Consider the following 23,940-nt stretch of genomic DNA (forward strand, 5'->3'; position numbering starts at 1 on the left):
AAACGGTTGCTTCAACTAGGTAGCTTTTTTTTTCACAAGGCTATCAGGAAAAAATGCACCATAAAACGTATTGTGCAATTTCTCCTGAGTACGCAGATACCTCATATGTGGTGGAAAGTAATTGTTTGAGCGCATGGCGGGGTTCAGAAGAGAAGGAGCGCCATTTGACTTTTCAAACGCACAGACGCAGTGCACTGATCGGCCGCTGCAGGACGCACGGTCGGATGCGATAAAAAAAAGCGTCGGGGATACGTAAAAAAAAAAGTCACGCCAAAAATTGACCATGGATGCAGATACGTTATGTGCATCCCTGATCAGCGCTTGGCGGGACGCACGGACGGATGCGATACAAAAAGCGTCGCAAATACGGAAAAAAGTCACGCCAAAAATTGAGCAGGGATGCCGATCCGTTATGTGCATCCCTGATCAGCGCTTGGCGGGACGCACGGACGGATGCGATACAAAAAGCGTCGTGAATACGGAAAAAAGTCACGCCAAAAATTGACCATGGATGCCGATCCGTTATGTGCATCCCTGATCAGCGCTTGGCGGGACGCACGGACGGATGCGATACAAAAAGCGTCGGGGATACGGAAAAAAAAGTCACGCCAAAAATTGACCATGGATGCCGATCCGTTATCTGCATCCCTGATCAGCGCTCGGCGGGACGCACGGACCGATGCGATACAAAAAGCGTCGTGAATACGGAAAAAAAAGTCACGCCAAAAATTGACCATGGATGCCGATCCGTTATCTGCATCCCTGATCAGCGCTTGGCGGGACGCACGGACGGATGCGATACAAAAAGCGTCGTGAATACGGAAAAAAGTCACGCCAAAAATTGACCATGGATGCCGATCCGTTATCTGCATCCCTGATCAGCGCTTGGCGGGACGCACGGACGGATGCGATACAAAAAGCATCGGGGATACGGAAAAAAAAGTCACGCCAAAAATTGAGCAGGGATGCCGATCCGTTATCTGCATCCCTGATCAGCGCTTGGCGGGACGCACGGACGGATGAGGTGTAAAAATGGACAGGGGATACGGAAAAAAAAAAAAAAAGTTATACTCACAGTACCCAGAGGACTAGCAGGAGGATCACTGACCAGAAGAGCTGCAGAGGAACAGATGGCAGAGAGATGGACAGCTTTACAGGAGCAGCAGGCAGATCAGCAGAATGCCCAGGAAGGACCCAGCGATGGACGCAGATGTGATCAGGCCGGTGAAGACAGGTAAGAGGACGTCGGGGGAGAGCAGAGGGGGAGAGGGGGGGGTGAGAGCAGAGGGGGGGGGGGGTGAGAGCAGAGGGGGAGGGGGGGGAGAGCAGAGGGGGAGGGGGGGAGAGCAGAGGGGGAGGGGGGGAGAGCAGAGGGGGAGACCGGAGAGGGAGCTGCAGAAGCAGAATAGAAATAATGGGGGAGGCAGTCAGATCGCGGGGGGAGCGGATCGGGATGTCGGGGGGGGGGGGGGGGGTTGGGGGGAGCAGATCGCGGGGGGGGCACGGCAGGGGCTATCACGGCAGCGCGCAGGGGCACCACGGGAGCGCGCACGGGCTGCAAAGTGAGCACAGTACTCACTTTGCAGCAGCAGCGGTGACCTCAGCAGCAGCGGTGGTAGCAGATCGGGATGCCGGGGGGGCAGATCGGGGCGTAGGGGGGCAGATCGGGGCGTAGGGGGGCAGATCGGGGGGGGCACGGGCAGGGGCCTTCACGGGAGCGCGCAGGGGCCTTCACGGGAGCGCGCAGGGAGCAGAATACTTACCATTAGAGCTGCAGCGGCGGAGACATCAGAGGCGGCGGCGGCGGCAGCAGCGGTGGCGTGGTACCACAAGTACCAGCCACTGCACGCTGCAGCCATGTTGGGGGAGGGCTCGCAGGCCAGCACAGGCCTGGGGAGGGCGGCCACCGGCAGATCAGACCGCCCCACTGCACACTGATTGGAGCGATTGCGCGTCATAGCACGATCGCTCCAATCAGTGCTGCAGGGGCTGGGGGCGGCATGTTTGAGGTCCACCTATGATATGCTGCTGCAGCTGCGGCATCTCATAGCTGGATCTCACAGGATCGCACTAATTCGGGCATTATTTTTGCCGAAATTAGTGCGATCGATGTGGTTGGCGGTTCAGATTTGAACAGCCAATCACATCGATCGTCGATAGGGGGTGGCGATGCCGCCCCCCCTGGGGTCAAGCAAAGGTCCCCTGCTGTAAGAAACAGCAGAGGACATCATTTGAAAGCCGTTGCTATGGCCACGGCAATCAAATGAAGTTTAGGCCGTAAAATTACGTCCCTGGTCGTTAAGTCACGTTAAAATAGGACGTAATTTTACGGCCCGCGGTCGTGAAGGGGTTAAAGAAATAATGACTGTTCCAAGGGCCATAAGTCATCATCTGAGGCCATTCAAAAGTCTTGGCCAAAGTCTGTCTATAGGACGCTATGAATTAAAAAAAAAAGCACAACAAACAAAACATACAGTGAACAAAAAAATGTGGGGTTATAATCTTTAGGGGATAGACAGTGGTCTTCCCACACCAAAAAAAAGGAAAAGAGAAAACTACAATATACTCAAATGAAATAAATTAACAGTGACAGTGATAAACTATGTAAGAAATTGAGTTAAAAAAAAATGGAGCGGGACGAGGTCCTCCAGTTATCACAGATGGCACTAACCCTAACAAACCCTGTGGAGACTACAGCACCCATAGACTTCCGTCCTTACAAGACGTCCCTGCTAAATTAAACCCCTACAATGACCCTTCATCTGTCCCTATGTGTTTCGTCCAGAGGGACTCTTCAGGGAATGTATTGTAATCCAGGGAATAGGGTCCACTGTCAAAACTAACTCACAACCATCGAGAGTGCGACATGTCTATAATGGGGTAATAAATAAGATCCAAAATAATGAGAACAACCATCCCCACGGTGAACTCACTTGAGGGCAATCATTAGAGACAATCCTATTCGTCCTATATCCTGCCATAGGAAATGCATGGTACAATCAGATACAAATGACAGCCTACTTTACTGTAGGGACTTTTTAATTCAAGTGTATTAAGAAAGAAAGATTAGATTATGATATCTAAATAGATAGGCATTTAGTCTTAAAATAAATTATAGTTTTGGTCCATCACTTTAAAGGCCCCTTTACACACTGAAACTTTCTAGCGATCCCACCAGCGATCCCAACCTGGCCGGGATCACTACAAAGTCTCTGGTGAGCTGTCAAACAGGCAAACCTGGCCAACGACGCAACAGCGATCCGGACCTGCTGAACGACCTAGCTAGTCATTGGGGACGTTGTAAAGCAGCTTTTTGAAAGGGAAGTCGCTGTAAAGTCCCCTTTACACACTAAAACTTTGCTGCACAGCGGGAAACAAAGGACCAAAGAATGGTCCTGAACGATTTGTAGCGATCACAACTTCACAGCAGGGGCCAGGTCGCTGATGTGTTTCACACACTGCAATGTCGCTGGGGAGGTCGCTATTACGTCACAAAACTGGTGACGTTACAGCGATGTCGTTTGCGATGTTGCAGTGTGTAAAGCCACCTTAAGCCCCATTGTAATGCTGATATCCTAAATAAGGAGTGTCATACCACTATATACACAAATGAGACTTTGCACCTCCTGTTTCACTCTCTGATATCTAAGAAATGTAGCAGTTTAAGGCCTATCCTTTAAAAGTCAGTTAAGCCCTTCAGCCTCAAGCCTATTTTCACCTTCCTGACCAGTGCAATTTTTCCATTTCTGACCAGTGACACTTTATGTTCTAATAACTCTGGAATGCTTCAATGATTGAGATTTCTTTTTTCAGGACATGTTGTACTTATGAAAATCTCGAAAATTTGCCAAAATTTTAAAATTGATCAATTTTCAAACTTTTAATTTTATGCCCTTAAACCAGATTTCCCACATGTCTACATCAGCATTATTTTTGAAACTTTTTTTTTTTGGTTACTATGGTAGAAGGGTTAAAGGTTTATCAGCAATTTCTCATTTTTCCAACAAAATTTATACCAACTATTTTTTGTTTTTGGGACCAAATCACACTTGAAGTGGCTTTGAGGTTCCTATGTGACAGAAAATACTGAAAAGTGACATGATCTTGTATCAAAATGAAAAGTGACATGATTTTAAATGCTGCACCCCTCAAACTGCTATGAACTGCATTCAAAAAGTTTAATAACCTTTTAAACACTACTGTTTGGGCGTACGGCAGGGCTCAGAAGGGATGGAGCACTATTTGAATTTTTGAGCACATTTTTGTCTGGAATAGATTGCAGACGCCATGTCATATTTGAAAGCCCATGATATGTCAGAACAGTAGAAACCTCCACAAATAAACCCATTTTGAAAACTACATTTCTCTATGAATTAATCTAGGGCTGTAGTGAGCATTTTTAGCTCTTAAGATAAGTCACCGAATTTTATAACATTTGCAATAAAATGTTGCTTCGGCCCCAAGCTTATAATTTTTCAAAAATGGAAATAGGAGAAAATGAACGGTACAATTTTTACGCAATTTTTCCTGCGTATGCCAATACCGCATATGTGGTTGAAAACAACTTTTGAGGCAAAGTGCAAAGCTTAAAAGGGAAGTAGCTCCATATTGCAGTACAGTTGGAATGGTTTGAGGACACCATGCTATAATGGCATAGTCCTTGGACTGCTAGAACAGCACCCCGAGAAGTGACCCAATTTTGCAAACTACACCTTTCAATGAGTTTATCTAGGGGGTGCAGTGAGCGTGTTGACAGTACATTTGCCTCACAGAATTGTATACCATTGGGCTGTGAAGAAAGAATAATTACATGTTTACCACTTAAATTTTACCCTACATGTACTGTAATTCGGAACTACTTTCCTGGCACAGTGGAAAGCTAAGAAGGGAAGGCTTTCCATATTATTTTGCAGATTTTCCTGTTATGGTTTGCACGTGCCATGTCGTATTGGTAGAGCCCCTGAGGTACAAGAACAGCAGAACTCCCACATAAGTGACCCAAGTTTACAAACTACAACTTTCAATGAATTTATCTAGGGGTTCAGTGATCATATTGACATCAGGTGTGTCACAGAATTTTATATCATTGGGTGGTGACTAGTGATGGGCGAATGGGCAGATATTTGGGACTGGCGGGTCTAACCGGATTTAGAAAAAAAAAAAAAGATAAACAAAAACCCTGTTCGGGACCAAAATTAATCCCGAATATCTCCGGGACACTGATCCTCATATGAGTCTAAGGGTACCCGAATATTGTGCATTAATATAGTGGTATAAAGGGTTTTTGGTTTTTTTTTTAATTTAAAAAAAAAATCAAAAAGTGTTATGTATAAATTTCAGCACCAAATCTGCATCTCTTGACAAAAAAATGCGCAAAAACCATTTTGACGCAGTTTCGGTATGTTTTTCTGCCAAGAGATGCAAATTTGGTGCATTAAAGCATTTTTTTTTGTCCTTATTATTATGTCGGTGCACTGATACTAGGTATCCATCACAGATCACAAATTTTACAGTCCAGAATTTTATGCCCATCACTAGTGGTGACTAATAAATAATTACATTTTTACCACTAAAATGTTTTTAGCCACAAATTTTACATTTTCAAACTGGAAACAATGTAACAGCCCATATGTGGCTGTACAGTACTGTATAGCCACACAGCAAGCTCTATTTAACCCATTGGAGCCCTTTTTCCTGGAATAGTTTGCAAACTCCATATATAGAGCGCTTAAGTGCCAGAAGAGCAGACTCCCCCTCAAATTCACTCGTTTTGGAAATTACATCCCTCTGGGAATTTATTGCACAGGTGTAGTGAGTATTTTGATCCATGGATATTTTCCACAAACAAGCAACAATGAATGTTACTAACTAAGTGAAAATTGCAAATCTGACATTGTGCCCAATACATCGTAGTGCCATACGTTGTGCCTAGCTCATGGTTCTGGAGACGTAAATAAAGCGGGCTCATCACACTACAGAAATGACAAACATGTGAATGCTAAATGTGTTTTAGTCACACTGTGGGGCTCAGAAGGGATGGAGGGAACCATTTGGACTTGAGAGTGCAGATTTTGCCAGATTTCTTTTTCCTGAAAGCTAGATCACTATTTCAGAGCCTTTGTGGTACCAGTAACGTGGAAGACCCTTCAATTCACTGTAATGAGGCAGAAAGAGATGCCTTGGAATCTGACCTCTATACAGCGCTGTCCATCTTTTCAGAAGTGCACAAAACTGTGGTCGACTGCACTTTTATGAATGCTTAAAATATGGACAGGACACCCCCAGATCATTGATCACAGTTGGGAATTTTGTCAGAGATTTACACATAAACCCTGATGTAAGTGCCCAGCTTAGAGCAGAGGATAAATGTTAGCCGGGCCTTACTGTAATCTCTGGGAGACAGCAGTTAAAGAATTTATATTTTATGTCGTTCATCGTACGGTATAAGTATAGGTATTAGCATGGTCTAACAGGCTACCATAGCTGATGGATCAGGAGGTCATTATTTGACCTCCTGCTGTCACGGCAACCATTGGCCCTCATCATCACGTCACGGAGGTCCTGATAGGGTGAGAGAGTGAACCACTCGCTCTCTTAACCTTTATATATTCTGCGAACGCTATTGATCCTGGCACATAGAGAGTTAAATATCCAGGGGCCGTGCCGGCATTGGCCCTAGCTGTGATATTCGGATCTTGGCGATCGTGCATGCACAGCTTCTGTGACTGCAAAATGGCCAGGACGTACTACTTTGTCCATTTGCAAGAACGCACCACAAAATAGAACATACCGGTACATCCAATGTCGGGAAGGGGTTAATACTTGCTTTCATTTTTGTCTCGATGAAATAATGTTACTTTCATGGAGTGATATTGTTCTGTTAGATCAATGTATGAAACAGGTTTTCTAAATCTTGTTTACCTGCTTTTCTTCAGAAATTTATCAGCGCTTATAATTCAGGGGTTTAAAATAGTTTTCCAACATTAAAGGGAACCAATCACCAGGATTTTCGTATATAATCTAAAGCCAGTGCTATACTGGCACTATCAGGCTGATTCTCTACATACCTGTAGTGGTCAGCTCGGATGTATAGGTTTTGAAATCCAAGAAAGTAAAGTTTATAAAATCTGCAGCTTCTTCAGTGACAGCGGGGGGGGGGGGGGGGTTGTTATACCTATCCCCTCCCCCTGTTAGAATTCCAATAAGTATTGTACAATCGATGTAACTTTTCTCCTCCAGGACCTGTGGTGAGGTCATAGCCATGTGTCCAGAAGGGGCGGGGCCTCAGCCAACAAAGCTGATATCAGGAAGCAACCTTTTCCTATTTTCTGAGGCCCCGCCCCTTCTGGTCACATGGGTATGACCTCACCACAGGTCCTGGAAAAGAAAAGTTACATAGAATTAGCATAAGTATTATACAATCTAACAGGGGGAGGGGATAGCTATGAATCCCCCCCAGATATTATCTGATCCTCAGCTGCTGTCACTCAAGAAGCTTCTGATGTTATAAACTTTTACTTTCTTTGATTTCAAGACCTATATGTCCGAGCTGACCACTATAGGTATGTACAGCATCAGCCTGATAGTGCCAGTATAGCACTGGCTTTAGGTTATATACAAAAATCCTGGTGATTGGTTCCCTTTAAAACTAATAAGCCTGTTTTTATTCCCAGATTCCTGCTTTGCGATCATATGGCTTGATAATCAATAATTTATGTAATCATCTTATTTTGTTTTTTTATAGAGGTCAGAAGAGAAAATTGGAAGCGGATGAGGAGGATGAAGATGATGCTGATGAAGAGTCCAGTAATGAGGAGGGTAGCAGTTCGGAGGCAGATGAAATGGCAGCAGCCATTGAAGCAGAGCTCAACGACTTCATATGACATGTCTGCCAACAGAAAACCTTAGGAAATTGTGTACTTGCACACATAACTGAAAAAATTGTTGTGTTGCTACTTCAGTTTGTCTGTCTTTTTGTTTTCAGTTTCTTTTTCTTGACAGTAGCATATTTGTATATTTTGCTGGGGACACAACTTGTTTTACACATTTCGAGATAATTTTAAGGGTGTTTTACATAAGGAACTATTTCATCTTCTCTAAGGCAAAGGAAACAAGTATTAAGTGGGAAATTTGTGCTATGCCAAAGACATAATGCTTTTGTCAAAGCTTTGTAGATTTTGAGAGATTTGTTTTTTTTTGTTTTCCATTTTTATGTGTGTCTTGTTTTTCTGACTGCAGTCTGAGAAGTAGAGCCGGAGTAGTCCTCTCGGGGCTGAAGTTCCATCACATGGAAAGAAAAACGTGCTTTCCTTATATATCAAAATAAAACTTTTTTTAAATATATACAATATATATATATATATTTGTATAGATGTAGAAAATGTGATATGAAAAATTGTAAAGTTGACTTGTCACTTGCCTCTAACTAATGTCACTGAGTAAATCTCCTGTTTTTACACGTTCCTCTGTGCATTAGTTTGGAATTGCTAGAAAAGCAGTGTTTAGATTTTTTTTATGCTTGGTTCTCTGTTCTGGTGCTTCGAGGACAGGGGAATTTAAGAAATTGGACATTCTTTAGGCAGAGGAATTCATTGCTATAGCTTAACTTGCAATAGGGTTTTATTCATATTGAGAGGACTAATGTAAAGTTTTTGTATATTCTATTTCATATTTGACCCTCAAAACAGATTTTCTTTCATTTAATAAAACAGATCATTTTGTAGATGTTGGTGTTTGTCACTATGTTTTCTATCAAACCAGTCATTTCTTCATAGGCACATAGTACTATACTCAGGAGGTTTGTGTAGTGAGATGATTGCTTTAATTGTGTCTCAGCAAATATTTCACATATTATTTGAGAAGCTCGCCAACCTTTTTGAGAAATAATTTATCACTTTGTACTGCACTTTTACACAACATTTGGCTTCTGAGATGGTTTGATTTATGGATTTATGGGAGTCTTGAGACCTTCACCAATTGTTAAAGGGGCAGAGGGGCTCAGCTGAGACTTATCAGGCTTTATAGAACATTCAAGTCTGTACTCAGCCATGAAGGAGAGCAACACTCAACTAAGCACCTCTGTATCTCTGTTTTAGTGATTGGTGGGGTCTTGTTACTGGAACCACTGCCAATCTGGTCAAATATTTTGTAAAATTGAAGTTATGCTTTAGGCTACACAATGAAACATATATCTTCCAGGGCATATTTCAACCCATATCCTCCACAGTAGTTGTCCATATAATATCAGTCTTCTGTCTTTAAAGGAATGGTCCAAAGGCAAAAGGAAATTTCATTTAAATCACTATTTGATGCTATAATCTAAGCTACTTTCTAATGTAATTGTATTGAAAATTCCCTACTGTTCTCTAACTACACGATCTAGCTGCTATTCTATTTTTTTTTCTAGTTCCTGTCTGATGACGATTCATTTGAGAATCCCAGTGCATGCTGGGATACTCAAACGAAATGTCATCAGCGGACAGAGTCTGTGGTAGTGACTGCAACCTCTGTGCTCTCCCTGAATCGAAGCATTATCATGATGCTAGTTTCTGGGGCTGGTGTGTCCCTCTGTGTCCCTCCCTGTGCGAGCTACACAGCGCTCTCTCTGTTATCTGCTCAGATCTGTAATTATCAGCACTGTCTATACCCAGTGTACAAGAGACTAGCGACGCCCCCGCTGGTGATGTTACTAGTTTCCTGAATGCCAGGCGTGGACAGCACTGATCATTACAGATCTAAGCAGATAACAGATTGAGTACTGTGTAAATCACACAGTGCACACCGCAAGGAGGTAAAAAGCATTGACAGACCAGCCCCGAAACTAGTGTGATGATGATGCTTTGTATCAAGGAGGGGACAGAGGTTGCGGTCACTGCTTCTGCCTGCTGAGGACACTTAGTTTGAGTATCCCAGGATGCACTGGAATTCTCAACGAATTGTCATCAGACACAAACTAGAAAAAAAATAACATTTAGGGGTATGGTAGAGAATTTTTAATACAGGTATGTTAGAAAGTAATTTAGATTATAGCATCAAATAGATAGGGATTGAAATAAAATGTACTTTTGCCTTTGGTCCACCCCTTTAATAAACATTGCCATGCATCTTTCTTCCACATCTCTGGATTTAGATTTGACCACTTGGACATAAATTGAATAACATATACTATACCAGATACATGATAATATAAATGTGAGCATATAATTGGTGTATGATTTTCTCATCAGTGTAATGTTAGCCACATAAAGTAAGTTGGCAATACAATGTTTTTCTTCAACGTCTGTTCTAAATTAAATAACAAAATTCACTACTCCTAAATAACAGCTACATTAACCATGCAGTCTTTCACTTCTATTTTTTGACTCCTGCTCCTTTCTGCCAGGACAAGCTTCATGAGGAAATCTGTATGTAGATAACATTGCACAATAGGGTGATAACCTATGGAGGGAAAGTGGGCAAGTACTTGGTTAGGCTTATCTGGGGGAGCTGTGACATGCACAATAAGTAGGCATGAAGAAGAAACAGCTACTGCCACGTGATCGGTGAATAACTCCTCCAGGAAGTATTGGATCCAAATGAATAAAACACATTGGAGGGGCTGCACTGCTGAAATAAACCGATTCTTCAATAGTGATGATAATAAGGTTAGCTCCCTCTCCCTTCTAATCAGCAAAGGTTTAAAAAAAAATTGAAACGAAAATCCGAAAATAATTAAAAAAAAAATCATTCCAATTATTTGTGTAAAAAAACAAACTGCCATAGAGCTCCATCAGCAAAAAAAATAAAAAAAAAAAGGTATGCAGTGCTGGCCAAAAGTATTGGCACCCCTGCAATTCTGTCAGAGAATACTCAGTTTCTTCCTGAAAATGACTGCAATCACAAATTCTTTGGTATTATTATCTTCATTTAATTTGTCTTCAATGAAAAAAAAAATTGTCTAAAAGCCAAATTGGATAGAAATCCACACCAAACATAAAAAAGGGGGTGGACAAAAGTATTGGCACGGTTTGAAAAATCATGTGATGCTTCTCTAATTTGTGTAGTTAACAGCACCTGTAACTTGCCTGTGGCACCTAACAGGTGTTGGCAATAACAAAATCACACTTACAGCCAGTTGACATGGATTAAAGTTGACTCAACCTCTGTCCTGTGTTCTTGTGTGTACCACATTGAGCATGGAGAAAAGAAAGAAAACCAAAGAACTGTCTGAGGACTTGAGAATCCAAATTGTGAGGAAGCATGAGCAATCTCAAGGCTACAAGTCCATCTCCAAAGACCTGAAAGTTCCTGTGTCTAGGGTGCGCAGTGTCATCAAGAAGTTTAAAGCCCATGGCACTGTGGCTAACCTCCCTAGATGTGGAAGGAAAAGAAAATTGACGAGAGATTTCAACGCAAGATTGTGCGGATGGTGGATAGAGAACCTCGACTAACATCCAAACAAGTTCAAGCTGCCCTGCAGTCCGAGGGTACAACAGTGTCAACTCGTACTATCTGTAATACTACTGTATGTACTGAGGATTTCGATTGCGTTAGGGCAATGACAACCAGAGACGAGTTCTTGGTGCAAAAGACGTTTTACAATATGTAACCGCAAAATGTGCACAGAACAGAAAATACACAATAATAAGTAACCGCAATATGTAAACAGAACAAAGATATACACAGTAATATGTAACTGCAAAATGTAAACAGAACAAAGATATACACAGTAATATGTAACTGCAAAATACACACAGAACAGTATATACACAGAGGAACATAAACACAGTAAATACCTGCTGGGTTCAGAGCAAAAGGGAATTCCCGAGGCTGCACACCGGACTAGCCCAGGGAGACCACCAAGAGCGAACCCCTATACAGGGGCTGTCCGGCAATCACCCCAGAAGGCCTAAATGCACAGCAGCCGGGACACAAAGGGCAGCAGATATAGTCCAGAAAATGTCCGTACGTGATGAGAGTCCTAGGGTGGATATGAATGGAAGGGACCAGGCAGAAATGCCGTCCAGAGACAGCAGACAGAGTCCGAGCACAGTTGGATGAGAGGTGAAGTCCAGAGCTGGTGTCAGGTGTTTCCACTGAATCCAAACAGCAATCAGGAGATGAGAGCAGCAGGGCAGGAGTACACAGGAAGCAATATACTCAGGCACTGGACTAAGCTTTAGGGGCGGCTTTTAAACAGATGGACAGGAAGTAGGGCAACAGAACAGAAAACTCCATGTTAACAAAGGGCAAGCTCTTTCAAAAGAAAACCCGGAACTCTGACAGTACTCCCCCCCCCAAGAAACGGCCTCAGGACGGATCAGGGCCCGGCTTGTCTGGGTACCGCCGATGAAACTGAGCAACCTTCCGGGGCGCTCGAATGTTACCCACAGGTTCCCAGGAATCGTCCTCGGGGGAGTACCCCTGCCAACGTACCAGATACTGGAGCCGATGCCGATGGAGCCAGGAGTCAATAATGTCCTCAACCACGAACTGCTCCTCGCCGTCAACCATCACAGGCGGAGGAGGAGGCACGATACGACCATGAAACGTATTAGGGGAAACGGGTTTGAGTAGAGAAACATGAAAGACCGGGTGTACCTTTAAATGGTGCGATGGTGCGGCAACCGCAGCCGACAGGCCACAGGGCTCACGATTCCGGTGATCTTAAACGGACCGATGAATTTCTGCCCCAGCTTCTGCGAAGGAACACCCAATCTCAGGTTTTTGGTGGATAACCACACCGAGTCCCCTACCTTATACATGGGTGCCTGTTTCCGGTGAGTGTCTGCCGACTTCTTGTAACGCTCCTGAGCCGAAGCCATAGTGTCCTTTAAAACTTCCAGATTCTGTCGTAGCTCCGTAAATCTGTCCTCCACCGCTGGCACCCAAACCGCCACCGGTGACCTAGGCAAAACATTCGGATGGTAACCCAAGTTAGCGAAAAAAGGCGTTACCTTAGTGGAGCTGCTCTGAGTGTTGTTATACGAGAACTCCGCCAAAGGAAGCAGCTTCAACCAATCGTCCTGCAGATGGCTGACATAACATCGTAGGTACTGCTCCAGGGTTTGATTAGTCCGTTCGGTTTGCCCATTTGTCTGAGGATGGTATGCAGAAGACAAACAGACATTAATCTGGAGTGCCGAACAAAACCCCTTCCAGAAATTAGACGTGAACTGCACGCCCCGGTCAGAGATGATCTCATCTGGTACCCCATGCAATCGGAATATGTTCTGGATAACCAAATCCACGGTCTCTGCGGCTGAGGGAAGACCGGTACACGGAATAAAGTGAGCAGCTTTTGTCAACCGATCCACCACCACTAAGATGGTATTGTGACCGCCTGAGACTGGCAACTCTACAATAAAATCCATTGAGATGGATCCCCAAGGGCGAGATGGAACGGGTAACGGTTGAAGGAGTCCCGTAGGGGCCACACGAGGGACCTTGCACCGGGCACAAACCACACATGAGTGGACATAGTCTTTCACATCCTTTAAACAAGTTGGCCACCAGAAAAAACGACTCAGAAATTCCTGCGTCTTCTGTACCCCCCTATGACCTGCCAACACGGAGTCATGGACCAACTTGAGAACCCGAAGTCTTACAGCCTCCGGGATATAAATACATCGCTCTCTCAACCACACACCATTCCGAAGGACAAGAGTCACATCATTCGGGGGGGCAGCAAGAAATACGTCACCATCATAGGCCAGCTTGATGTCCTTCCACAAGTCCTGGTCCTGGATTACTCCAACGAAATTGGCATCTGATAACACGGTCTGAGACGGGGTTCCAGGCACGGAGTCCATGGCGTGGATTCGTGACAAGGCATCGGCTTTCCCATTAAGTGAACCTGGACGGTATGTAACGATAAAATTGAACTGGTTAAGGAATAAGCTCCAACGGGCTTGCCGTGGAGACAGGCACCTGGCAGACTTAAGAAATTCCAGGTTACGATGATCTGTGAGAACTATCACTTGCTGCGCAGCTCCCTGTAAGTGGTGTCTCCATTCCTTAAAAGCTGCAATAATCGCCAACAATTCCTTGTCCGCAATGTCATAGTTCTTTTCTGCAGGGGACAACCGGCGAGAAAAGAAAGCACACGGATGCAAGAGATTCTTGTCCCCAGTCCTTTGGGAAAGGATAGCCCCTAATGCATAATCAGAAGTGTCGACTTCCACAATAAAGGGGAGTGCGGGATTTGGGTGTATTAGTATTGGTGCTGAGGTAAAACAAACCTTGAGACGATTGAAAGCTTCCTGGGCCTGGGCAGACCACACAAACTTCTGTCCTTTCTTGGTTAACAGAGTGATAGGACGGACGATCTCTGAAAAGTTACGAATAAAGCGTCTGTAATAGTTAGCAAAACCGACAAAGCGTTGTACCTCCTTGATGTTCCCCGGTTCCGGCCAGTCTAGAATTGCTTGTATCTTGCCAGACTCCATGTTCAGTCCCTGAGGAGAGATGACATATCCTAAAAATTGTATTTTTGAGCAATGGAATTCGCACTTCTCCAGTTTAATATACAGGTGGTTATCCCTCAGTCGGGTAAGTACTGTCTTGACGTGCTCCTGGTGTTCCTGTAGGGAATCAGAAAAGATCAAGATATCATCCAGGTAAATCACCATGAACTGGTCCATTATATCCCTAAAAATATCGTTGACTAGGTGTTGGAAAGCCGCAGGAGCGTTACAAAGTCCAAAAGGCATCACTAGATACTCATAATGTCCATACCGACATTATGAGTATGCTGTTTTCCACTCGTCCCCGGGACGTATGCGGAGTAGATTATATGCCCCACGGAGATCCAATTTAGTAAATATTTTGGCCTGTTGTACTCTCTCCAATAGTTCGGGAATCAACGGTAACGGATACCGGTTCCGAATGGTTATCTTATTTAGTTTGCGGTAGTCGATACAAGGTCTCAGAGTCCCCTCTTTCTTTTTCACAAAAAAGATGGGTGCCCCTGCTGGAGAGGTAGAAGGTCGAATAAATCCCTTGGCTAGGCTTTCATCGATGTAATCTTTTAGTGCTTGTAACTCAGGTGCCGCCAATGGATAGACATGACCAAACGGGATCTCTGCCCCTGGGAGTAAGTCTATGGGACAATCATACGGTCTATGCGGGGGAAGCCGATCTGCTTTTCTTTTGTCGCATATATCAGCAAAGTCATTATAAACCGGGGGTAGAACAGGTACCTGTACAGTGCCCTCCGCACTCGGTGTTACTGGAACCGGTACAGTTGGACTAATGGTCGGACCACTCTGGAGTGGGAAGGATATTTCTTTAGTCTCCCAATCGATGACTGGATTTGTAGACCGCAGCCAAGGAATTCCTAAAATTATCGGAAAATGGGGAGAAGAAATCAACATGAAAACAAGGGTCTCCTGCTGACCTGGTTTCATCACACATTCTAAGGGTACTGTCTCCCGATCAACTGGTCCAGAAACTAATGGAGAACCGTCTACCGTCTCCATGGTAACCGGTGAGGATCTTTGTTGAGTCTGGATACCGTGTTTCCTGGCAAAAGAAGAGTCCATGAAATTTCCCCCTGCCCCAGAGTCTATCATAGCAGATGTAGGAATTAACTGTCCCTCCCACCGTATCTGAATGGGAAGCGAGCAATGGGTGTATTTCCCTTCTGAGTCCTTAGGTGAAGTTGACATCAAAGTCAAGGGAAATACCGCATCCAGGTGTCCACTTGCCTCAGATATATCGGACTCTGCGTCCGTGTTGTCACACTCTGCCATTGCTGCCAATACCTTATTTGGGCGATTTGGACGTTTTGGGCAGTCAATCAGAAAATGGTCCGATTGACCACAATAGAAACACAAACGCTCACGGAGCCGGTGTTCACGACGTTCGTTGGTCTCTCGCTTTTGTAGAGAGTCCACTTGCATAGGAACATCCTCGGCCTCCCGTGGCGTCTTGTGAGCGGGTTCTCTAGAAGGAAACGCAAAGTTGGTTACCCGGTTTACCGCTGCCCATTTTTCCTGTCGGCGTTCCGTCAAGCGGGTATCGATACGCACACAGTGTTGGAGAAACAGTTCAAAATCCTGTGGAGATTCAGCACGAGCTAACTCGTCCTTGATGGTACCGGACAAACCCTTTCTGAAAACGGACAACAGTGCATTGTTTCCCCAGTCGGTGTCTACCACTAACCTTTTGAACTCAGTGGCGTATTCGACTACAGACCGCTTTCCCTGACGTAAGGAAAGCAGAGCCGATTCAGCGGTAGCACGGCGATTAGGATCATCAAACATTTGCGCCATTGCTGTTAAAAAGTCATCCAGGTTATTTAAACGGATATCACGATTCTCTATCATAGGATTAGCCCAAGCCAGTGCTCGTGAGGTTAACAAGATGATTATACATAACACTTTTGACCGGTCCGAACGGTAATAATCAGCATGTACATCAAAAAACAGTATACACTGGTTAACAAACCCACGAAACTGACTACGATCACCACTGAAACGAAACGGGGGTAACCTAGGCATACCGGCAGCTGATACAGATGTAGCGGGGGTGGCTTCCTGAGCCTCAACTCTGACTTGCAAATCCTGAATAGCCGGACCCAGTACCTGGTGATCATGGCCCAGCTGTACCTCCACATCTCTAAGCTTAGTTTGCACAGCCTCCATCTCCTGCTGCAAGGAGTTAATCATGGAGAAAAGCTGATCTATTCATGTCTCAGTCATTGCCCCAGCGAAATCCTTTTTATGGCCTGAGTATAATGTAATACTACTGTATGTACTGAGGATTTCGATTGCGTTAGGGCAATGACAACCAGAGACGAGTTCTTGGTGCAAAAGACGTTTTACAATATGTAACCGCAAAATGTGCACAGAACAGAAAATACACAATAATAAGTAACCGCAATATGTAAACAGAACAAAGATATACACAGTAATATGTAACTGCAAAATACACACAGAACAGTATATACACAGTGGAACATAAACACAGTAAATACCTGCTGGGTTCAGAGCAAAAGGGAATTCCCAGGGCTGCACACCGGACTCCCCCAGGGAGACCACCAAGAGCGAACCCCTATACAGGGGCTGTCCGGCAATCACCCCAGAAGGCCTAAATGCACAGCAGCCGGGACACAAAGGGCAGCAGATATAGTCCAGAAAATGTCCGTACGTGAGGAGAGTCCTAGGGTGGATATGAATGGAAGGGACCAGGCAGAAATGCCGTCCAGAGACAGCAGACAGAGTCCGAGCACAGTTGGATGAGAGGTGAAGTCCAGAGCTGGTGTCAGGTGTTTCCACTGAATCCAAACAGCAATCAGGAGATGAGAGCAGCAGGGCAGGAGTACACAGGAAGCAATATACTCAGGCACTGGACTAAGCTTTAGGGGCGGCTTTTAAACAGATGGACAGGAAGTAGGGCAACAGAACAGAAAACTCCATGTTAACAAAGGGCAAGCTCTTTCAAAAGAAAACTGGAAAACCCGGAACTCTGACACTATCTGTCGGCGTCTGAATGAAAAGGGACTGTATGGTAGGATACCCAGAAAGACCCCACTTCTTACCCAGAGACATAAAAAAGCCAGGCTGGAGTTTGCCAAAACTTACCTGAGAAAGCCTAAAACGTTTTGGAAGAATGTTCCCTGGTCAGATGAGACAAAAGTAGAGCTTTTTGGGAAAAGCCATCAACATAGAGTTTACAGGAAAAAAAAGAGGCATTCAAAGAAAGAACACTCTCCCCACAGTCAAACATGGCGGAGGTTCCCTCATGTTTTGGGGTTGCTTCGCTGCCTCTGGCACTGAACTGCTTGACCGTGTGCATGGCATTATGAAGTCTGAAGACTACCAACAAATTTTGCACATAATGTTAGGCCCAGTGTGAGAAAGCTGGGTCTCCCTCAGAGGTCATGGGTCTTCCAGCAGGACAATGACCCAAAACACACTTCAAAAAGCACTAGAAAATGATTTGAGAGAAAGCACTGGAGACTACTAAAGTGGCCAGCAATGAGTCCAGACCTGAATCCCATAGAACACCTGTGGAGAGATCTCAAAATGGCAGTTTGGAGAAGGCAACCTTCAAATCTCATGGACCTGGAGCAGTTTGCCACAGAAGAATGGTCTAAAATTCCAGCAGAACATTGTAAGAAACTCATTGATGGTTACCGGAAGCGGTTGTTCGCAGTTATTTTGGCTAAAGATTGTGCAACCAAGTATTAGGCTAAGGGTGCCAATACTTTTGTCTGGCCCATTTTTTTTTTAGTTTTGTGTGAAATGATCAATGATTTGTTTTTGTTTCATTCTCTTTTGTGTTTTTTCATTGCAAGCAAAATAAATGAAGATAATACCAAAGAATTTGTGATTGCAATCATTTTCAGGAAGAAACTGAGTATTTTCTGACAGAATTGCAGGGGTGCCAATACTTTTGGCCAGCACTGTAGCTCTCAGAATACAGCAATGCAAAATCAATTTTTTTTTCTATAGGAAAAATAAATTTTATTGGGTAAAAACGGAAAAATTTTAAAAAACTATTAATTTGGTATTGCTGTAATCGTACTGACCCGAAGAATAAAGCTCTTACCATTTTTACGACATGGCGAACGGCATAAGAGAAAAACAATTCCTGAATTGCTGTTTCTTCTTGATTCTGCCTCACAAGAAGCGGAATAGAAAGCAATCTAAATCCAAAAATATTATGTGGCCCAGAATGGTACCAATAAAAACTCTGACTCATCACGCAAAAATAAAGTCCTCACATGACAGCAGAAAACTAAAAACCTATAGCATTCAAAATTCACTGATGCAAAAAACTTTATTTTTATATATATATATATATATATATATATATATATATATGATCCACAATGAAGAGATGAAAGGTCGCACTCCAAAGGTCGAATAAAATATTTTTCTTTTTATTCCACGATCACATCAGGGGTACAGGTAGTGAGGGAGGATGAGGGGGTGCCACGTCGGACGACGGCAGCCGTTTCGCAAGTAACCTTGCTTCTACGGGTCCAGTGCACTGGCACTGGACCCGTAGAAGCAAGGTTACTTGCGAAACGGCTGCCGTCGTCCGACGTGGCACCCCCTCATCCTCCCTCACTACCTGTACCCCTGATGTGATCGTGGAATAAAAAGAAAAATATTTTATTCGACCTTTGGAGTGCGACCTTTCATCTCTTCATTGTGGATCTTGTATCGCCTTTGCTTTGGGACACGCACCCAGGTCTCCACCTGCCTGAAAGCACAGCTTTGTCAGCCATACAGGGATCAGCGGTGCCCGGTATCCTCCACTCAGCTATATATATATATATATATATATATATATATATATATATATATATATAATATAAAAAAAAACATTTTTAGTGTGATAGGAGCCATAGCTAAAAAAAAATGTATATACAGTTGAAACTAGACGTTTACATACACTATCTAAGAAGACACATATGCATGTTATTCTCACTGTCTGACATGACAGAATAAACTTTTCCCATTTTAGGTCAATTAGGAACCAAAATTATTAATATTTGCCAAATGCCAGAATAGTGAGAGAGAGAGAATCTTTTAAGGCATTTTTTATTACTTTCTACAAAAGTCAGCAGTTTACACACACTAAAAGTACTATGCCTTTAAACATTATGGGGCAGCGCACATGATATCATGTCTTTGGAAGCTTCTGATAGGTTTATTGGCAACATCTGAGTTAACCCCATAGCGACGGCCTAACGTCTCAAGACGTCGGAAAAACAGGGTACTTATTCTGTTCCGACGTCTTGAGACGTCAGGCCGGAAAAAGCTTGTAGCGCCCCCCAGTGACGAAAAATCTCGGGGGTTTCAGCTACCGGAGGTAGCTGAGACCCCCAAGATTATGAATCGGGGTGTTTTTTTTGGACCCCGTTAATGCGATCGCCGGTATACACCGTATACCGGCGACAACATTAAAAAAAAAAAAATGGCCGGTAAAATTGATTTATTTCTCATCTGACGTGATCAAACATGTCAGATGAGAAATAAATATAATCCTCTAGTGCCCCCAAAGCCCCCGGTACCGGAGAGTCCCCCCACCACCCCTACCCCCCTCCGGAAAATCCAAGATGGCGCCGACGCGCGCTGAAAACTGCCGCCGCCGCCGGCTCTGTATTCATTTCCCTCCGATCTGAAATGATCAAACATTTCAGATCGGAGGGAAATGTCCTCCCCCTGACCCCTCCTCCGGTACACCGGAGATCTCTGGTCCCCGGAGCCCCCTCCGGTTCTCCAGAGCCGCCTCCCCCCTCCCCCCTCCCCCCTCCGGAGCGTGGAAAATGGCGGTCGCATTCATCCTACTCTTTCTGCCGCATGTGACACGTCACATGCGGCAGAAAGTTGTCCCCAGGTCCCCCCGTCACCCTCCGTCACCCCCCCCAGCCCCCGGTCATACGTTACCTGTCTGCTGGTGCTCCGGCCCCGCGATCACGCCGCCTCCTTCTCTTGAATGCTGGCGGCGCATGCGCAGACAGCGGCTGTCAGCTGGATCCCTGCAAGCAGGGATCCTGCTGACGTCGCTGATGCACAGGCTCCACTGTGGACCGGGGGAGGGTGAGTGCAGTGATCTGCAGCCACACTCCTCACATGGAGAGGCTGCTGTTCCAGAAAATGGGGGGTACGTTCTGTGAGCGTGCCCCTCATATTCTGGAATGAGGTTACTGCAGGTCACTCTGCCCTAGGTTGGACCGGGGCAGTGTGAGTGCAGTATTCTCAGATTACTGCACCCACACTGCTCATGGAGAGCTTGCTCTTCCAGAAAATGGGGGATACGTTCCCTGAACGTGCCCCCCATATTCTAGAAGATCCAGAGACGGCATGGGACCTCAAAAATGGATTACAGCGACCGAAATTTATTTATTTACAATAAATTGGTAAAAGAGGAATGTTTCGGGGAGTTTTTTTTCAAATAAATTTTTTTTTTGTCTTTATTTTTTTCTATTTCTTGACTGGGTTAGTGATGTCGGGTATCTGTTCAGATGCCGTGACATCACTAACCCCAGGGCTTGATGCCAGGTGACATTACAGCTGGTATCAACCCCATATATTACCCCGTCTGCCACCGCACCAGGGCGCGGGATGAGCTGGAGCGAAGCGCCAGGATTGGCGCATCTAATGGATGCGCCACTTCTGGGGCGGCTGCGGCCTGCTATTTTTAGGCTGGGAAGAGTCCAATAACCATGGCTCTTCCCACCCTGAGAATACCAGACCCCAGCTGTCTGCTTCACCTTGGCTGGTGATCTAATTTGGGGGGACCCCACGTTTTTTTTTTTTTTTTTAAAAAACGCCTGGGGAGCCCTCCAAATTGATCACCAGCCAAGGTGAAGCTGTCAGCTGTGGTTTGCAGGCTACAGCTGTCTGCTTTACCCTAGCTGGCTATCAAAAATAGGGGGGACCCCACGTCGTTTATTTTAATTAATTTTTTGGGGGGCTAAATACAAGGCTAGGCACCCTTTAGTGCCACATGAAAGGCACTAAAGGGCGCCAGCTTAGAATATGCAGGGGGTGGGACGTTATATTTGTTTGACATCTATCCATTCATCCATTGTAGCATTTTAGGCTGTGCGCCCACAATCGGGATTTGCAGCGTTTTGGGTGCAGAGTGTTTTCCCTGCGTCCATAACGCTGCATTGTGCAGTAGAAGCACAGTGGAAGGATTTTTAGAAATCCCATGCCCAATGTGCTTGCCCAATGTACTTCTCTTCTCCGCAGCATAAACCGACCTGTGGCGCAGCTTCCCGAGCCTCAGCATGTCAATTTATGCTGCGGAGATGAGTGTTCTCTGCAGGTAGCATAGAGCTCCACAGCGGCCTGAACCCAAATCGTGGGCATGGGCAGCTGCGTTCTCCCGTGGACAACACTCACATCTCTGCAGGAGGCTGACACTGTGTACTAGACGCCGTGTCGCTGGATCATGGCCACATAGCCTAAAAGTGAGACATTTGTTGCTACAGCAACATTTTTGTGAAGTACCTGTGGATTCAAAATGCTACTATACTCCTGAATAAAATCCAGTTTCCAAAATGGAGTCACTTGTGGGGGGTTTCGAATGTATAGGTACCCAAGGGGCCCTGCAAATGTGACATGGTGCCCGCAATTTATCTCAACTTTTCCAGAATTCAAATGGTACTCCTTCCATTCCAAGCCCTCCCATTTATCCAAACAGAGGTTTTTGGCCACATGTGGGGTATCCCTGTGCTCATAAGACATTGGATAACAACCTGTTGGGTCCACGGTTTGTTGTTGTCTCTTGAAAAAGTGAGAAATTTGATGCTGAAGCAACATTTTTGTGAAAAAAATGAAAATTTTCAATATGGCAACCTAAGCTTATCAAAATCTGTGAAGTATTCGTGGATTCAAACTGCTCACTATACACCTAGATAAAAGCCTTGAGGTGTCTTGTTTCCAGAATGGAGTCACTTGTGGGGGACAGCCACTGTTTAGGCACCTCAGGGGCTCTCCAAATGCAACCTGGCGTCCGCTATTGATTCCAGCCAATTTTGCAGTCAAATGGCACTCCTTCCCTTCCGAGCCCTGCTGTGCACCCAAACAGTTGATTTCCACCACATATAAGGTATCGCCAAACTCAGGAGAAATTGCACAATAAATGTTATGCTGAATATTTTCCTTTTACTCTTGTAAAAAAAAGCTACCTGGTTGAAATAACAATTTTGTGGTAAAATTTTATTTTTTTTTTTTCATGGCTCAACGTTATAAAATTCTGTGAAGCACCTGGGGGTTCAGGGTACTCACCAAACATCTAGATAAATTCCTTGAGGGGCCTAGTTTCCAAAATGGGGTCACTTGTGCGGGGTTTCTGCTGTTTAGGTACCTTAGGGGTCCTCCAAATGTGACATGGTGCCCGCAATCTTTTTCAGCCAAATTTCCTTTCCAAAATTCAAATATTGCCCCTTTCGTTCCAAGCCCTCCCATTTGTCCAAACAAAGGTTTCAGACCACATGTGAGGTATCACCGCGCTCATAAAAAAGTGGTTAACAAACCTTGAGGTCAAATTTTTGGAATTACCTCTTGAAAAAGTGAGAAAATTGATGCTAAAGCAACATTTTTGAGAAAATTATTAAAATTTTCAATATGACAACGTAACGTTAACAAAATCTGTGAAGTACCTGTGGATCTAAAATGCTCACTATACCCCTAGATAGAATCCTTGAGGGGTCTAGTTTCCAAAATGGTGTCACTTGTGAGGGATTTCTTCTGTTTAGGTACCTTAGCGGACCTGTAAATGCAACATGGTGCCCGCAATCTATTTCAGCCAAATTTGCTTTCCAAAATTCAAATATTGCTCCTTCTGTTCCGAGCCCTCCCATTTGTCCAAACAGAGGTTTCTGATCACATGTGGGGTATTGGCGCGTTCATAAGAAAGTGGGGAACAAGTTTTGGGGTCCATTTTGTTGTGTTATTTCTTCTAAAAGTGAATAAATTTGGGTTAGAGCAACATTTTTAGGTAAAATTTAATTTTTGCTTTTTTTTCATTCCACATTGCTTTTGTTCATGTGAAGCACCTGAAGGGTTAATAAACTTCTTGAACGTGGTTTTGAGTACTTTGGGGGGTGCAGTTTTTAGAATGGTGTCACTTTTGGGTATTTTCTATCATCTAGGCCTCTCAAAGTCACTTCAAATGTGATGTGGTCCCTAAAAAAATGGTTTTGTAAATTTTGATGTAAAAATGAGAAATCGCTGATAAACTTTGAACCCCTCTAACTTCCTAACAAAAAAAAATTTTGTTTCCAAAATTGGTCTGATGTAAAGTAGATAAGTGGGAAATGTTATTTATTAACTATTTTGTGTCACAGAAATCTCTGGTTTAACGGTATAAAAATTCAAAAGTTGAAAATTGCAAAATTTTCAAAATTTTTGCCAATATTCAATTTTTTTCATAAATAAACGCAAAAAATATTGTCCTAAATTTGGTACTAACACGAAGTCCAATATGTGA

At 44.3% G+C, this 23,940-nt stretch overlaps 1 protein-coding gene across 1 annotated transcript in view; it reads left to right on the plus strand.

Annotated features, from left to right (window-relative positions):
- CTDP1 (CTD phosphatase subunit 1) overlaps window positions 1-8,724 on the plus strand; it is a 244,547-nt gene extending 235,823 nt beyond the window's left edge. Inside the window, exon 13 of the mRNA XM_075314659.1 lies at window positions 7,745-8,724. Within this exon, the coding sequence (XP_075170774.1) occupies window positions 7,745-7,883 (139 nt within the window). The 3' untranslated portion in view covers window positions 7,884-8,724. The remainder of the gene's footprint in view (window positions 1-7,744) is intronic.
- Window positions 8,725-23,940: the final 15,216 nt, after the last annotated feature.

Source organism: Anomaloglossus baeobatrachus, chromosome 6 (genome assembly GCF_048569485.1).
Source record: "Anomaloglossus baeobatrachus isolate aAnoBae1 chromosome 6, aAnoBae1.hap1, whole genome shotgun sequence".
NCBI classification, from domain to species: Eukaryota; Metazoa; Chordata; class Amphibia; order Anura; family Aromobatidae; genus Anomaloglossus; species Anomaloglossus baeobatrachus.